General features: G+C 37.8%; 1 protein-coding gene across 1 annotated transcript in view; it reads right to left on the reverse strand.

The window, feature by feature from the left end:
• Positions 1-17,137, reverse strand: part of EIF3E (eukaryotic translation initiation factor 3 subunit E) — a 51,576-nt gene extending 34,439 nt beyond the window's left edge. The window contains exons 1-5 of the mRNA XM_019624571.1: positions 16,958-17,137; positions 10,059-10,173; positions 8,200-8,317; positions 4,308-4,350; positions 3,112-3,216 (exon numbers count right to left, since the gene is read on the reverse strand). Coding sequence (XP_019480116.1) covers positions 3,112-3,216; positions 4,308-4,350; positions 8,200-8,317; positions 10,059-10,173; positions 16,958-17,047 — 471 coding nt within the window. The 5' untranslated portion in view covers positions 17,048-17,137. The remainder of the gene's footprint in view (positions 1-3,111; positions 3,217-4,307; positions 4,351-8,199; positions 8,318-10,058; positions 10,174-16,957) is intronic.
• Positions 17,138-19,061: the final 1,924 nt, after the last annotated feature.

Here is a 19,061-nt window from a genome sequence, read left to right on the forward strand (position 1 = left end):
TAAAAAAAAAAAAAAAAAAAAAGAAATAGGTATCTTTTATACTGACATTATCAAACTGGATAAATCAGATCCAAAATTTTGGTCACTATCCTAAGGTTCCAAAATTCATCATTACTCAAACTTTCTTGACTCAAGGAAAAGCACCTTTAAATCAAATGGCAGGTACTTAACAGTAGATAAATTTTAAATTCTGAGTGGGGAAAAAAACCTACAAAAAGATGATCACCAACAGTCCTAGTATCTTAAAATCACTTTTATTTCAAATAGCTGCTGGGCGAGGGGAGGGGTTATATTTTGGAGCCAGGCCAAAGGCTACAGTGAGGGTAGATTTTAACAAACTAATTAAAATGCTGTGTTAAAAACTTTAAAACAAAAATGTTTAAAAATTTCTACAAATGTTTCATCAATGTCATTTCAAATTAATGCATTTCTTACAGCATAAATCAAAGAAGTTTCACATCCAAACAGGGTGCATCTAAACACTCCCTGATGTATTCTAAAAGCCACCAAGTCTTTTTTTAAAATAAAGGTAGACTCTAGGGTCACACAGCTTTAATTTATACAACACTGACCTACAATAGGTCACTTGGAGAGTCAAGTTCTAATCTCAGATCACAGTTACAATGGTTCTTTCATAGCTTATGTTTCCCTAACCATAGATTTAAAAGAATAACCAATCACCAGAAAAGAATTTAGAAATGAAAAACGGCTATTGCAAAAAATAAAATTAAGTAATAAGTAAAACTTTGACAGCATTCATCCTAAATCCAAAACACGATTTTTATCTTTGCTAATAACAAAATCTGAAACACATAGATTTCATAGTACTGCCTACCTCAATCAGAAAAAAAAAGTAAAATAATGTATTTTTTCTTAAAATTTAGCTTTGTTAGCCTCTATCAATATGCCAACAGGAAATAACCAACTCCTACCTACCTCAAATGTTTTGTGGCACAAGATAGGGCAAACATTTAAAAATAAATTGCACATAATTTCTAAGCATTATCAAAAGACTGCTCTTGAGTGCAAAATAATTAATTTTGTGTTCTGATCATTTATTGGTATTGAATCCCTTTACCAAATATCATCTGAGTTCTAGCACAAGATTTTTTAGGCAATGTAAAAGCTTAAAACTAACCCAGTATTTTTTAAGATTGGGAACTGACTTGGATCTTCGTATCCTAAAATGTAAACATAAAAACTCCCCATAGTTTTAAGTATGTATCTATCACTTGTAGAAATTTTCAGACTTAATTATAAAACCACACTACATAAACATAATGATACTATTAAAGCCAGAATACGTTATATGTGTAAGGATAAAAGCTTTTTGTAGCAGCACAGCAGGCTTTTTAATCCCCAAAAGGTTCATGCGTACTACTCTGGCTCAAGTCCATGTCATTACAGTTGGCTCTTCATACTAACCTGCTTTCAAGGGTGGATATGCTAGAAGAGTTTCAATATCTGGATTTCCAGCAGTTACCTTAAGTTTCCATGTCTTAGCAAAATGGCACATTCACTCACTGACCAGCAACAATAAATTTACTGTGCTAGAACTCTAACATGACACTAAATCTTCATTCTCAAAATTCACTCCCAGCATTAACAAATGATATGAATAACCAGCTCTTTTCATGTACCTGTAATCATATCAGGCTTCTGATTTTACAATCCTGGTTTAAGCTGTTTACATTTCCAAAGTAATCAACTTTTGCTCTCCTAAATCCTTCATAATATTCAAAGTAAAACTGATGGAATTTTCTGATAAGTCACTACAAGTTTAGCATCACTGATTACCTTCAATGCACTTGCAAGGTAACCACAGTTAATCTGTAAATTAAGAATTTGCTTACAAATGGGAGTAACAGAAAAATGGTTTTTTTCCAAATTAATCTTGGAAATAAACTGAAAAATCTTTATTTCTTTGAAGGATGGTAGTTTTAAAAAGTAAAGTTGTCTAAGTACTTTTTTTGAAGTGCAGGAATTACCTGAATTAATAACACCAATCCCTGCACCACACACACACAAAATAATAATAATAATAATAATAATAATAATAATAATAATAATAATTTACTTTCCAACAAAACAATCAAAATAGCGGCCGTAAGCCTTTTCTTTGTGGCATGTGGGCTAAAAGAAAAAAGGCACCAGAAATTAGACAAAAGAAACAACTCTTCCAAGGTTGGAAGACACCAAGTCCCTGTCCCAAGAGGTCATTTCCCAACTTATAGGATTAACTAGAGAAATGAGGGACTTAGGTAGCTGCTTACTAACTCAAAGTGAATAACAAATTATAATTACAATTTAAAACCAGAGCATTTTGTTAACTCTACAAGGCATTTATTAATACAATTACCTAAACAGAAGGCAGAGCAAGAAAGAAATCTGTCAATTTGAAGGCCTGATTTTTTCTTTAGCTTCACACAAACTCTCCTTCTTTCTTAACAAAAGCACTGAATCTAGAACCTTGTCAAACAGACATATGACGATAACAAACAGGGCACATTATGATTAGGAATTTACTCTAATAATACCATTTAAACCCATCTACCCCCTACATAATGAAAAGCCATTGAGCTTTAATATTATAATAGCTGAAGGCAGAATGGAAAAAAGTTACTATAGAGACATAAAATCTTTTCAAATATTTCCACAGTTGATTAGTACAAGTTAAAAAAATACATAAAGCATTAAAAATTGAATTTTGCATTCATTAGCTAGAATAATGGATGGTATTATCCAGGAATAATGAATTTGTTCAATAAATATTGAGCACTCACAATGTGCCACTCACTGTGATGTACGGTAATATTGTAACAAAGTCATTGCATGATAAATTCTGCCAATGCTAAAATCATATAATTATACATAATACAACAAATCAGTGGTTCCCACTTTTGAGGATTTCAAGATGAAGTTTAATTTCACTTCATATTTTGAGGATCTGATATAAAGTTTCCTGTACCTATTTGTTTTTTGTTGGGGAAAGTTTTTTTTTCCTCTACTTTTACCAATGACTGGTGAAAACAATAGACCCAAATCTATAGACATGTTTTGAGGATTCAAGGGAATCCTACAAAAGAGATGACAACGAAAAAAATTACTTACCAACACTCTAAAGAAGTAAAGATACTCCGCTGCTCCAGAGTAATTCCCACATTCATACTGGAATTTTGCATACCTGTAGAGTGTATCTAAATATTCTTGCCTAAACTAAAAATAAATAAAAAAGAAGGCTAAAGTGCTACTTTTTAATTTTAATTTTTAAAATTCAACCCATTTACTCCTTTAAATGCTTTCAGAATTCAGAACTTTCAAAGTATCCCAAAAGTTGCCACCAAAAATAAAGACCATGGATCAGAGAACCACATAACCCTTAAAACATACATTAGGAATTGGTGGATTTAACATTCACAGTTCTGGGCTCAAATAATTATGAATTGTCATGATACCTCCTTTGTTACGATACAAACTTGAATAGCTACTGAAGGTTTGATGTGTGAGTCCCTTACTGGTGACTGAGCTTAGACAGCTACCAAACATATGCATCCCTGTATGTTTGGTGATTCTGTACAAATAATATGTACAGTAAACTGTTCTCTCTGAAAACTGGCCCCAAAAGCATGCCAACTCTTAGAGCTGATGCAAGCAAAGTCAAAGTGAAGAAACCTAAGAGAAGGGCTCCGAACTAGGTCATTAACAAATTCACCACACATTCTACATGGAACCAGAAAAAATAATTTACAGTGGTCAGCAAACCACTTGTTACAGTAATTGTTAAATGAGAGATAAAACTTGAATGCAAGTTAAAAGAGGTAATTGTATATAAAGCTTCACAATTTGAATTAACACAAAGGGAGGAGTTTGGGAGATGGCTAGAAAAGCCTGTAACATTCCTTTATGAATTTGGGGATTTATGAAGGCCTTAATAACGTCAAGGATACTGTATTCTGCAAGGCAGCCGAAGTATTAATTCTATTGCTCAAGGCATTTCTCATTCAAATTTAGTTCTGCCTTTACTTACTTGTTAATCCATCAGACATATAAAATGCTATAATGTGACTGCTTATTCTGGAAAAAATAAAAGTTTTAAGACTTTCTTCTATCTAAATATAAGTATAAGCATATTATTTTCCTATCAGCACCAATTTTTAAAAACTAAAGTTTCAAAAACATACCAGGCACTATACTTAATAAATTAATCTGGAAATTATATTGTCAAGCCAGGAACCTATCTATACTGCACTATTCTTTAATTACTCTTATAACATGACAACTAAAAAAATTTTTTAAATACCACTTACACCATGTTTGTCCGCCAGGTAGTCAAACAGCATCCGGCCATCCCTTAATGACAATAATACAGAAGTTACTGTATTTTACAGCCCACAGAAAACAAAATAAGCTTATCCAACTTCTAACTTGTTACCCACATAAAGCCACATTAAATATCTTAATACCTAAACACTAGAAGTAAAAATGAGATTTCCACAATAAAACAGAACATTACATGTTTTAAACAAGAAATTGGAACTCAAGAATTCCAAACTTTAAAATTCACTTTCAAACTTCTTTGGTCCTAACTGAAAATTATGTGTTGTTTCACCAAATCATCTAACGTAAGGTCTTTAGAAGTTTTTTAGATAATAAAACCTGAACATTCTGACTGTTTTATAGTGAGGTCAGCAATCTATTAGTAACCTACTGAGAACGGTACAGGTGGTCCCAGACTTAAAATGGCCTTATGAATTTTTTACTTTGGCGATGGTGTAAAAATGATACGCACTCCAAATTTTGAATTTTGATCTTTTCCTGGGCTAGCGTTATATGATGTGATACTCTCTCATGATGCTGGGGAGCAGCAGAGAGCCACAGCTCCCAGTCAGCCATGTGATCACAAGGGTTAAACTACTGACACTCCACAGTGTATTCGTTGTGTTAGATGATTTGCTCCAACTGTAGGGTAACACAAGTGTCTGAGCACAATTAAGGTAGGCTAAGCTAAGCTATGACGTTTGGTATGTTAGGTGTATTAAATGCATTTCAACTTAGTATATTTTCAACTTAACGACAGGTTTATCAGGACACAACCCCTCGCAAGTTGAGGAGTATTTGTATTTGCTCTCTTGAGGCTACATCTCCAATAGATAATATATTCTTATTATGGAATAGAGATTGGAATGAATGTATTATACGAACTACCAGGAATCAGTCCTATATATAAATTTTGTCTCCTTCCCAAATTCATTAATACTTTTCACAAGGATGGTGGTTTGGCCAATTTATAAGATTAATAAATCATGCCTAACTTACAGGATATCTATGCTACATGCCCTATATAATTATCAATATCAAAGTGTCAAATAACTCAATTTAACTTTCTTTTAGCTTTGCATAACTTGAGATGTTGGCAGGGTGGCAAAAGACAATTTTATGACAAAGACACCAAAGAACAAGCGATATATAGGCACAACTGCCGTGGGCATTTTCAAAAATGAAAACATTTTCTTATGCTTCTTACCAGAAGGAATGCTGTGGCATGCCTTGCAGGAGCATAATTTTATTGAAGATTTAATGAGGACTGGATATGTTATCACTAAAATTAACATGGGCATATTCAAATGCTGAATATGAAACGTGCATGAAATTCTAACATAAAAAGGTTTTTTTAAAAACTTAACACTTTCTGTGGATCATAATGAGTAGCTTTGTTTTACATTCCTCACACCCCCTCAGGTATGTAATCAGTGTCCTCTGGCTGATGGGGTATTTCTGGGAAATGTGAGAAGCACAACACTACCGTATTTGCTGGCGTATAAGACGACTGGGCGTATAAGACGACCCCCTAACATTTCCACTCAAAATACAGAGTTTGTTATATACTTGCCGTATAAGACTACCCCCTCTTCCGCACACCTTCCACACACCAAATAAAAGGTAAAACAATATCAGATTTGATTTGGCCCACTGAAGTGCAAACAAGCGTATTGTATTTCGTGTCACCACATAACCGTTTTGGCGATGTTGAGCCACCATGTCTGCTACATGTTTTTCGAGTTCTGGCCAGTGTGGGGTGCCTCTTCTTAATGCACACTTACCCCTTGGCATACTCTTTAATGCTTTCTCATTTGATTTCCAGTCCCGAACCATCTTTTCTGTTACTCCATATTGTCTTGCAGCAGCACAATTAATATTTTCCTTAGCAAAGTTTATAACTTTCAGTTTAAAATTTGCATCATACTTCTTTCTTTTGGCTGGTGCCATGATAGGGATGATAGGGGTTTGACTGGTCGACATTTTCTATGCTGTACTGTACAATGGTGCAGTATTGTGGTTGGCTGTTGGCTGTATACAAAGCCTGATTTGATTGGTCCCTGCTCCCTGTTTGCCCGCCCTGTCACTATAGCAGTCTGGTCCACCCTTGCATCAGCATCTCCCTGGGACCTCACTAGTGCGCAAGTGCGAGCTCTTCAACATTCTAACAGGCACCATGATAGCGCAAAATCGCGAATCTTCAATGCATATGTAAAGAAATATACGGTAACCCGAATTTACCACTCGCAAAATCGCACACAGCCGAGCATACACCCAGCAGCGCTGCTGATGCCTGAACGGTATGTGGAATGAAGTGGGCGGGCATCGGGAGGCCACTATGGCACGGGGCAAGCACTATGGGCAGTCTATCTGAAGTGTACCTGGCGTATAAGACGACCCCCCACTTGGAGGCATATTTTTCAGGGCCAAAAAATCGTCTTATACGCTGGCAAATACGGTATATGTTCAATAAAATTTAAAAACAGAAAATTGGCAGGAAGAGGTTATTACTTGGGAAATAAGTAGTTTATAAGCTTAATTAAACTACAGGTTTTTGACACACAATTCTATCATTTTTCGCCAATTTAGTGCCTATTAAGCTACAAGGAATCCTCTCTTTCTAATATTTGGTGAACAATTTTCATATTTACCTTATTCATATCCTAATCCCATTACCTCCCAGTGTTTAAGTGACTACATTTAGTATTTAAATCCTAAATCTTCTGTTGTACCCTAACTTCTGGATTATTTCAGCTGTTCCTCTGTGGGCACTAACATATGACTTGAAGTTCTATAATTACTTATTATAAGTATATGGAGGCAGTTGAGTATTGTATATATGTATATATACATACACACACACAGATAGCTATATAAAAATATATATGACAGTTTTAGATATAGCTATTTCTGTGTATGTGTATATACTGTCAGTATATATAGAATAATATGGTATACTACAGCATGATATATTATAATATGGTATGAATAATAGTGTAGTATTTGCTGCTTTTCTAAAAAATATCTGGTAACACTATCCCAAATCACAAATGAAAATTCAGAGCCAACCGCTCCAAAAATTTGTCTTGATTATATATCATAGGAACTAAAGGTACAACGTGGCAAAATCTTCAGCAATTCCTCAAGTGAATACATTGGTAGCTAGGATTTACCACAATGGCAATATTCGATTTTAGTAGATTTTTATTTTTAAACATTTTTAATAACCTAAAGGGCTTCAATTAGTAAGTCAGAGTAAGACAACATAGTTTCTTTGGAAACCAAACAATAAGTCTATTTCTAGCTAAGGGGAAGTTAGGAATAAAATAACCTTATCAGCTCCACACTACCCTCCTTGGGCTGGGCATCAAGGTTGGAAGGATATGAGAGAATGTAGCAAACTGATAAAGTGAGCTCAGGTTTTCCTTAGAGCCAGAACCCATGGGCTCTAGGTACTGCCAGGCACAGTGTTTCTCAACCTCAATACCACTAACATTTTGGGCTGGATCATTCTTTTTGGGGGGTAGGGTCCCATCCAATGTGTTGTATGTAGGATGTTTAGCAGCATTCCTTGCATCTCCTTGGTAGGTGCCAGTATCACTCCTCCAGTCATGAAAACCAAAAATATCTGCATACATTGCCAAATGTCCACTGGGAAGGCGGGAAAGAGGCAGAACTGATGTAGTAGAATCAGATTGGAGTAAATGGTAAATAAATTCCAAAAAGAATTCAGTATTAATGTTTATTATTAAGGACTTCCTGGCCCCTACTACACACTAAGAATAAATGAAAAGAAACAGATAAAGGGATCCTTTAAAGTTTGAATTAACATTTGTATTAATCCAGAAAAGAGAATTTTTAGAATTCAAATTAAGATGTTACCTGGTTGACTGCATTTGCCTTGTAGTTTCTGGATCTTCAAACATCTTCACAATTGGTTCTGTTTCTGCCTGAAGCTGTTTCAGTTGTGCAACAACTGAGGTTCGTTTTTCTCTCAAAGCTAATTAAAAATGCAAAGGAGTGCTATAACATTAAACTATACTGCTCCCCATGAGGATGTCCCTGGAAAATTTCCATTTTATTTAAATTGTGCACATATGCATTTACCCCTTATACATTCATATCCCAGCAACCACCAACTCAGAAACGCCCGCAGGTCAAATTTCTTCTTTCTAGCACTGAAAAGGCACACAAAGGAAGTGGGAATCTTCTTCCTTAGTCTTCAGAGAAACTAGGGAATAGACAGATACAGTCTGGGGGAAGGGAGGCAGGCCTGTCAAGGAAACAATTATCATCTAATTCTACATCAGAGAGAATTCATTCCCAGTGTTTTTATATTTCTTTTCACTGAATTCTCTCAGGTGAATATTGCCCCAGAGTTTCTAAAGGTTCAGAGGAGTTTAAATATCATTACTACAGGTTTTCAACTAGGTTGAATGGAAGTTAAATCCAAGCAATAATTTCTCTTTTCACTATAAAGGTAGTTCTATAATCTCTCAAATCCAATTCTATAGTTTCTTTTTATTGCATCATAAAGAGAGAAAATTCACACATAACTTACCCTGATAGCATGTTTTGAAATTTCAATAAGAAAGTTTTTTTTTTTAATCACAAACTAAAATTTAAAGAGCTAATGTTAAGCAGGGAACTGTAATATAAGTCAAAGGTGATTAGGTTTAATGGAATAATTCTGCATTATATATCACAAAATATACACTAGAACAGCGTTTCTCAAACATAGAAGGGGATGTGATCAAATTTTGAGAAATGTCTATTTAAACAAAGTAAATTATACTTCTCTACTGAAAGAGTTCTTAGAATCTTTAAAATGCTATGTGCATAGAAGAAATGATACAGTATTTTCAAATTTTGCAAACTTATAGGACCTTTTTTTTTTTTTTAAAGGAACATCTATTACCACAGGAAACAAGGATTTGTAAAACACTATACCATTATCAGTCATTCTCCAATTTGAGTGCTGGCCTCAGCCAAAGGTTTCTGATTACATGGATCTGGGGTATGGCCTGAGAATTTGCATTTCTAATAAGCTCTCCCAAGTGAACTGATGATGCTGGTCCTGGGGACCATACTTTTGAAGACTATGGCTATATACCCAGATATTTCAAGATGAAAAATAAATCTCTAAGGCACATGAGACTAACTGAAAAAGTTTGCAAACCAAAAGCAAACAAAAAGAAAAACAAAAACTGCAATAGTCTCAGTTAATTCTAAGGTAACAATCTAATCCGTAAGTATAACTTTGATGATCTATTCCAGTGGTTCTCAACCTATGGGTCGCGACCCCTTTGGGGGTCAAACGACCCTTTCACAGGGGTCGCCTAAGACCATCGGAAAACAAAAAGGTATTTACATTACAAATCACAAAAGTAGCAAAATTACATTTATAGAGTAGCAATGAAAATAATTTTATGGTTGGGGGTCACCACAACATGAGGAACTGTATTAAGGGGTCACAGCATTAGGAAGGTTGAGAACCACTGATCTATACTATGAACTGAAAGCATTTGATGACATGTTTTAAAGTAGTTTCGCATCTTTTATGGTGAGAAAATAATATGCTTTAGAAAACCTATAACCTTAATATTACCTTTCATCCAAAGAACTTCTAAATCATTCAAATACTTAAGACTTTTGGCTAAAGCTCTTCTATAAATCACCCAACTTTAATAAACACATGCTCATTTCACAAAACAAGCTTCAGTTCTAATGACAAAACTTACCATGAGGGATATCATCAGAATAAAGGTTTTTGTATACATCCATTGCAAAGTCTACCATGTTGGTATCACTAAGAAGGTCCAATTTCCCTTGTAATAATTCTTTTTCATTATATATCTGCAAGAAAAAAATTACTTTCTGAAATATATTGAAGTTCCCCCAAATAAACTGATTAATACTAAGATTAGTTTACTCAGAAATATACTTCCTGAAATACTACATACTATTAATTCACCCTCTTGTAAGAAGGCAATCAATCAATCTACAGAGACTTAAGAATATTTTGTTTATCTAATAATTTAAAAATGAAGGCAATTACACAATGCAAAGCCCTTCTCACCTACTTCTGATTTATTATCTTATTTACGTGTCCATACAAGCCATCTTTTACCCTCTTTCTAGAACAAGACTGTGCATAAATAACCACACCAACTCCACTGGTAAACACATATAATTGTCCCCTCTCCACATCCAGGTAATTAGAAATCAACTCAATTTTTTTTTTTACTCTTTTAGTATCTCTACATCCACATCTCTCTGAGGTAGCCTTTTCTTTACCCCCATATATTTCTTCACTAAACAGTTACAGTCCTTTATAATCCTTCCTCATCCACACCAATGAAACATAACTAGCACCCATTCTCTATGTGAACCATGTCATATCAGGTTTTTGCTTTGCAAGGAGTTCGAGAAATATAATTTAACCCACAGTACAGGGACCAAATAAGAAAACTTACATAAACATGAAGTTAAGTGTACTGAGCAATATTGAGGGATTCTACACAATAGTATTCAGGGGGAGAGATAATAATCGAAATAAAAAAAATTAATCAAATGGTCATCTACGTAAGGCTTCAGCAAAAGAAAAGGTTTTTGTACTAAATTTAATTTTGCTAAGGGGAAAAAAATGTACGAAGATTCCACAACATTTCATTGTCCATGAAAGAAAACATGAAGGTGGTCAAATGGTATAACCACGAGCTCAAAACTGAATTTTCCAAACTACATAAACAGCAAACACAAAAGTAAGACAATCCAACTGAAAATGGCGAAACTTTAACAGACACTTCACAAGAGTTTAACCAAATAACCAAGACCCGAAAAGGTTCTCAACTTTATTAATCATAAAGGAAATGCAAACTAAAACCACACTAAGCACTAAAAAAAACTGACAATACCAGCATTGGTGTAGATGTAGAGTAACTTTATATCCTAAAGTTAAACATACATTTTGACCAGGCAATTCTGCTCCTAGGTACCCATTAGAAATGGGTGCATATATTCAAAGGACATCTCCAATGATGTTCATAGCAGCACTATTTGTAATAGCCAAGTCTATCAATGTTAGAATGGATAAACCGTAATATTCTCACAATATGGATTAATATTCAGCATTGAAAATCAACAAACTATTGCCATCCTAACAACTTGGATGACCTGCACAAACAATGCTGAATAAAAGAAGTCATACAAAGCAAGTCCATGGTGGTGAATGCTTAATTCTATTTATATAAAATCAAACACAGACAAAACTATTCTAGCATCAGATGAGTGCTTACCTTTGGGAGGTGTGAGTAATGATTAAGAAGGGTCAGAAGGAAGGTTTTTGGGATGTTTGTAATGTTTTACTTATTCATCTGGATGGTGGTCACATGAGTGTGTTCACTTTGGGAAAAAAGCACTTATATTTGTGGGGTTTTTTTGTAGTATGAATGTTACACATGATAAAAAAGTTTACTTATAGGGAAAAGGCGGGCCGGCCGAGTGGCTCAGTTGGTTAAGAGTTGGATTAAGAACGCGAGCTCTGAGCAACAGGGCCGCCAGTTTGATTCCCACATGGGCCAGTGATGCTGTGCCCGAGCTGAGCTGCCAACAGGTGGCAGGATGGCTCAGCTGGTGTAACAACAAGATTGCCTATTCGATGGTGGGCTATGCCCACCCACAACTAAGACTGAACTCAGCACCTTGAACTGAGCTGCCGCCTGGATGGCTCAGTGGATAGGGTGTGCACTCTTAACAAGGCTGCTGGGTTCAACTCCTGCATGGGATGGTGGCTACGCCCACCTGCAACTAAGATTGAACTCGGCACCTTGAGCTGAGCTGCTGCCCAGATGGCTCAGTGGATAGAGCATGGGTTCTTTTTTTTTTTTTAAGATTTTTATTGGGGAATTGGGGGAAGGGGAACAGACAAGTTGCTGTCATTTTGTTCTTCAGTCTAGTTGTGGAGGACGTTGCTTCACTGGCCCAAGTTGGCACCATCATTGCGCTCTTCCTAGGAGAGGCAGATCAGTCGCCGGCTTCTGGACAGCCGCTCACTGCGGCTGCTGGCCGCTCACGCTGGCTGCTGGCCACACACGGTAGCCCATGGCAACCCACTGCCACAGGGGCTGCAGCCTACGCCGTCGCAGGCAACTCTTCGCAGCCCAGCTCCAGGTTGAGCTGTTGTTCAGCATCTTAGCTGTGGAGGGCAGTGTCACTGGCCCTCATATGTGGGATCCGAACTGGGGCCCTCTGGCATCCCAGGCCAGTTCTTAACCATCGCGCCACTCGGCCAGCCCAGAGAATGGGTTCTTAACAAGGCTGCTGGTTTGACTCCCACATGGGATGGTGGCTACATCCACCCGCAACTAAGACTGTAACACAGCACCTTGAGCATAGAGGCCACGAGCTGCCGACGGGAAGCCAGATGGCAAGTGGCACCCTGCGCAACGAAGACTGAAGAACAACTTGTCTGTTCCCTTTCCCCAATTCTCCAAAACTGTTCCCCTCCCCAAATCCCCAATAAAATCTTTAAAAAAAAAAGTTTACTTACAAAAATTGAAGCTTCCTTTCAGTCTGCCCAACAGAAACCCTAGTCTTAGGTGAAAACACCCTTTTTCTCGTATGCCACCTCTCCTTGACACCCCATTAATAGCTTTTAATTTGTATTGTCTCTCCAAATGTAAGTTCAAAGCACTGCTCCTCTGCCATCAGACCTCAATGGCCTCTTCATAAATCTACATCTACTTACATCACCCTCTCTAAAATTTGCCTCATAGGCACACTTGTTCTGTAAAGAGCAGATAGTGAATATTTTAGAGTTTGTGAGCCATGAAAAAAAAAATCAAGAATACTATTCATAAGTACTATAAGAAAAAAATTTCCACAATTTCTTTTGCTATTTGAAATAAATATATAATTAAAATGGAGTAAATTTTTTTATAACATAGGTCTATTAACAAGAATGGAATTCTTTTTTGGGCAGAAACTATTTCACTTAATTGGGATACAACATTAGTGTTCCGTAATTGAAAATGTTTGTGAACGTTCATTTGTTAAAAAATTACTTTTAGGGCGGGCCGAATGGCCCATTGGTTAAGAGTTGGCTTGGGACGCCAGCTCTGAGCAGCAGAGCCCCATTCTGGATCCCACATGAGGGCCAGTGACACTGCGCCCTCTACAGCTGGCATGGCGGACAGTGGCTTGACCTTGAGCTGGGCTGCCTTGAGTCACCGTGAAAGACGATGTAGGCTGCAGCCCCTGCTGCAGTGAGCTGCTGTGAGTGGTAGGCAGTTGGCATGAGCTGCCATGAGCAGCCATCCAATGGCCAGCAACCGATTGCCTCACCCGGGGAAGAACGCAATGATAATACCAACATGGGCCAGTGAAGCGATGTCCTCCACAACTAGTCTGAAGAACAAAAGGACAGCAACTTGTCTGTTTCCCTTCCCCAATTCCCCAATAAAGTCTTAAAAAAAAAAAAATTCCTTTTAGTTTATAGATCATACAAAACAGGTAGAGAAGGCTGCATTCAGTTCACAGGCTATAGTTTCCCAATGCCTGGTCTATTATCCCCTTGAAAACAACTGCCGACTTTTTTAACACATTAAAAATATTCTGACATCTTTTCCTGCTGTCATCTTCCACAAATCCTACATCCATACTGAGATTCTCTAAAAAGCTCAAGCCATAAAATTCCTTTATCCCGCCAATTATAACTTTCATCCAGTACCTCATCTCTAAGACTTCCAACTTGAATTCATCACCTCTTCCACCATTACCATTAAAATGCTTCACCATCTCATCATGCTGTCTGCTTTCTAATTTTTATATTACTTTTTTTGGCTGTAACTTTCTATATAAGTTTAGTCATTTCAAATATTTTCTCTTTAGCAGTATCATGGATTCCATCCATTTTCTCCAACCAAACACAATTCAATGTCAATCTCTAGCTTTGGGGAAAAAAGTCATCTATTTGTTTTGGCCAAGGATGACTATACAATGTTGCAAAACTAGGCAATATATATTCAATCACATTTGTGCTTTTCTCTGCTGATCAGCAATGATTTTCATTTCTAAATGATATACCTACAATCTACCTCCAAACATGTCTACGCTACTTCAATAACCTTCCACTGCTCTCACTCTGAGAATGATCATCAGTCTCTATAAATGTATAATTTCCAGTCTCAGCTGGGCCCTCCAAACTTACCAGTCCTTGTACTTATCTCTGGGTTGATTTCCTCAGTCACTCCTTAAATCCCCATTGGTTATCTCACTCCCCTCTCATACAGAATGCCCTAGCCTCCTGATAGAAAACATTTAGGAGTGTAATACTCTTTCCCAGTAGGCTAAGTGCTTTATATGCTTTCTCTCATGTAATTTTTCTAACTCCATGAGGTTTGTGGTAGTACCAACATTTTATCCACGAGAAAAGGCTTAGTTAAGATGAGAAACTGCTGTTAGGTGCACAGAGGTGTTAAATGACAGAGCCAGGATCCTAATCCAAGCAAAAATCCAGCACCAAGGCTCCTAAACTATACCTGGCCTTCCACTTCACCTGAGAATAAAGAAAAGCAGACACAAATATGTATTAATTTACTCATTTATTAAACCACCACTAAAAGCCTTTATGCCAGACTCTACTTCCTGTGCTGAGAACACAGCAAGGTATAAAACAAAGTTCCTGCTCTCACGGAGCTTCTAGTCTCCAACATACCACAAATACGCCAAATTGTTGTCCTCGTGCATCATGATCACTGACTCTCCTAACCATCTAGCCTTCGAAGCTCAAAGCCTCTCTTCCTCAAAGTCCTTTTGCCCACTGAATAAAATCTCAGTTTTGATAGCACTCTTCCAGTACTTCTCTGACATTTCCTAATTTTTGCCTTGTAATTATAGACCTGTATTTCCTCTACAGTATAGGTGAATTTTTAGCGGTGAGATGTCTGGGTTGTATGTTGGATTTATCATGCTTCCATGGTAACCCTATACTTACTAATCACTAAATAAATACTCCAGTATCTGTCTGCCTTCCTCTTGGTGTTTTATGGTCACCTTACCAACCTCTCTTCAAGGAAGGAGGTACTGGGCAGTTATTTTCCACTGATTCTCAGCTGCCATTCATAGTTTTGGTCTTGCCCTACGAAACACTAATTTACACTTACATATTCCTTTTATTTGTTGGTCTTGAAAAATGAAAGTATAATAAACACATTACAAAAATATGAAGTCTGGCTAGTTTAGAAGCATTTCTACAAGTAGCTGGTAAAGGATTTCAAAATGTGGTATTTGTCTATTCCTTGATTTGTGGTGAATTATCCTTATTTATCCAGGAAAAAAAAACCAACAGAAGGCAGACTAGACTAGTATATTCAAGCTCTAAATTATAGGTGTTAATACAGCCCATGTGAAGAAAAACCAAGGCAAAAACATATCCTTTTAAGATACGCCTTCACATGGTAAGAAAGACATTCTTGAACATTTTTTGAAAATGAACTTGGTTGTTCCCCAACATCAACAATTTTAAAGTTATCTATATGTTTAGAAAAAGATATACGAATTTATCTAATAAACCATAAAAACCAGCAAGACTTGAAAATTTATCAGAACAATTTAATGTTCATTTGTGGGGCTTTTTTGTTCTATTGCCGTTGGGATACATAAAACCTATTCCCCAAATCTAGAGTTCCTTAAGTAGAACTATGTTATAATCTGCTTCCAGAAATAGAATTCATTTATTTTTCTGGCCAGTATTCTAATCCCTTCATCACAGTAATACTACTTTATTATAATTATCAAAATGCATCAATTTCCCAATAAACTCAAAGTATAACTAAGCTCAGTATTTCAAAAGTTTTAGGGCTCATACATTTTTTAAAACGAGATACCAGAACCACATAGTGGTTATTTAAGATTATTTTGAATAGCTAAATGAACGATAAAGACCAATTCAAATCACATGAAATCTACATATCTATAACTGGAAAACAATTTGTAGGTTAAAATTCTGTCGGGTTGTTTTGCTTTTTTTTCGAGAGTATGTGTGGGGGGGTGTCCCCTTCCTCATCCGACAAAATATGCTACGCTTGTAGGAAGTGGCTACTTATTGAAAGACCAGGAAAACTCAATGCAAAGAGCTCACAACTTTCTGGAAATCAAAAGTGCTGGGTATTTCGGTTAAGTGTAAGATCATCGTTCCATACGACAAGGCAAGCCCAGCACACCCTTGCCACAGTTCCTGAAAGAAAAGTCAAAATCTCTAACCCTCCCATTTGTTTTTAGAAGTCGGCCTGAAGTAATACTCGGCGTTATTATCACAGCGAAGTCAGCAGCGAGTCGTCAACTTCCGAAAGGAGCTGACGCGGAAGTCCCTGGGGCCCCGGCGCCTCCAGAAGTGAGGGTAAGACCGCGTCCTTCCCTGGGTTTCAGTGTCACCTCGCTCGTCCGCACGGCCGTATCCCGCGGTACGAATCAACTCCTACGATGCAAACCTAACAGTAGATCCTTACTGTCCGACAAGGGAGCAAACTCGCGGCCGCCTCACACGTGTGTCAGGCCCAGGGCTCCCGCCACCGCCTTTCGGCCTTGCTGCGCCTCTCACGCGCTCCCACTACTTCCTCGCCCTCAGAACCCCGCTCACCTCCTTCACGGACAGAAACTCAAGCAACGGAAAGACCAGATGCCGATCCAAAAAGTGCGCGATGCGAGTAGTCAAATCGTACTCCGCCATCTTGTCAAGGAAAAAGGGAGTCTTTGCTCACTAAAACTTTATTGATAGCGCCGACAAAGGAACAGGCAGGCTTCGCAGCGCGCATGCGCAGTGGTTTCACTCGCCCGGGAAAAGGGGCGGGGTTCAGGCCGTAGCGCTTGGAGAACAAAGTCGCATGCGCGGGCCCTCCCATGCTTCGGGCTATTCTGGGACCGGGCGGAGCGGTGGGTATATTGCTTTTGCTTGCACGTTTGTCAGTGTGCTGCGATCCGTTCCGTTAATAAATATTGAAAACTCAGAATTGATTGCTGAGGCAATGTCGAGTGCATCGGGATGCGGCAGAGGACAAGATAATGAGGCCCCTGCTCTCCAGGAAGTTACATGCCAGGAGGGATATGAGCTTTTATTTGGCGTAGTAATCATTTTGTAAGCGTTGGTTAAATTGTTTCAGACAGAACACAAATAAAATAATTTCAGATTAAAGAGCCATAACGTAGTGATTCAGTGGGAGTGGTCAGGTTGGGCCTCTTTTTTTTTGAAGATCTAATTGGCTTTATTAAGTGATTCAGGGATTGGGCAACATCCCATCTACTCACTAGAAGGGTGCTTCCAGGGTCTGTACAAAATAGAAGGTTTTTATACGAATAACTTGGGAGCAAGGGAGGTATTAACAAAAGAAAAGAAAGGATCATTTTTGGGCCAGGACATCTTGGTGGGGGGAGGAGGGAGGAAAGAGAGGGAGGATTGGCAATCATGCAGGTGGCCTCAATAATTTCGGATTACAGTAAGAACCCTAACTCAGTGGGGGGTGGTTGGGTTGAGCCTTTTAAATTAGGGTAGCTAGAGAAAACTCATGGGAATTAGGGTGGCTAGAGAGAACTCAGGTAACTATTTAGCTGAGAGCTGTAATAAGAAAAGAAGGTGACCAAAATTAGAGCCTGAGTGAAAACATACCTGGTGGTACCCACAGCAAAAATCAAGGCCATGAGACAGGATAGGACTTGGTGTATTTCAAAAACTGAATCCCCGTGAATATCCTGTGTTACTGAAAAATGAAGCTGAAGACATTTAGAAGGGCCAGGTCATGATGAAGATAAGGAATGTGGATTTTATCTTAAGCGCTCTGAAGACCCCTTTGCAAATTACTTCTAATCTTTCAGCCTTCTTCATTTTGTAGTGCCTTGGAGTCTTTTACCTCTTCTCTGTCTAGGCCATTGCCCTAAGTCAGCGGTTCTCAACCTTCCTAATGCCGTGACCCCTTAATACAGTTCCTCATGTTGTGGTGACTCCCAACCATAAAATTATTTTCGTTGCTACTCTATAACTGTAATTTTGCTACTGTTATGAATCGTAATGTAATTATCTTTTTTTTTTCCGATGGTCTTAGGCGATCCCTGTGAAAGGGTAGTTCGACCCCCAAAGGGGTCGCAACCCACAGGTTGAGAACCGCTGCCCTAAGTGATATTGTTCAATGTAAGGGCTTTAAATGAAATCTACACATTGACAACTCCCAAATTGTAGCCCTAACCAGACTATTCGTTAACCACAGACTCACATGTATTCAACTGCCTACCTAACATCGCAACATTATCACGTCCAAAACCAGACTCACCCATGTAGTTCGTGAAAACCTGCAACTTTGACACTCTTTTCTAGCTCAGTGAATGCTAACTCCATCTGTGCAGTTCCTCAGACCCAAAACCTGGGAGTCATCCTTGACTGTTTTCTACACTCTATACAGTATTGAATCCACCAACAAATGCTTTAGTTCTAACCTTTGAAGCATATTCATATCCAGTCAATTCAGACCACCTCAAAGTTAATCCCTAGCCCAACCATTTTCATCTCTTGATTTGATTTTTGGAATAGCCTCTTTACTGATCGCCTTGCTCCCCCTCTTTCCTTCCCATAATTTACTCTCCATACAGCAGCCAGAGTGACTTTTAAAAGTCAAATTATGCTCAGAACCCTCCAAGCTTTGTTATCTCACTCAGCGTAAAAGATATGTCATATAATGGCATAAAAAGCCCTAGGT

This window comes from Hipposideros armiger, unplaced genomic scaffold (assembly GCF_001890085.2).
Source record: "Hipposideros armiger isolate ML-2016 unplaced genomic scaffold, ASM189008v1 scaffold_593, whole genome shotgun sequence".
NCBI classification, from domain to species: Eukaryota; Metazoa; Chordata; class Mammalia; order Chiroptera; family Hipposideridae; genus Hipposideros; species Hipposideros armiger.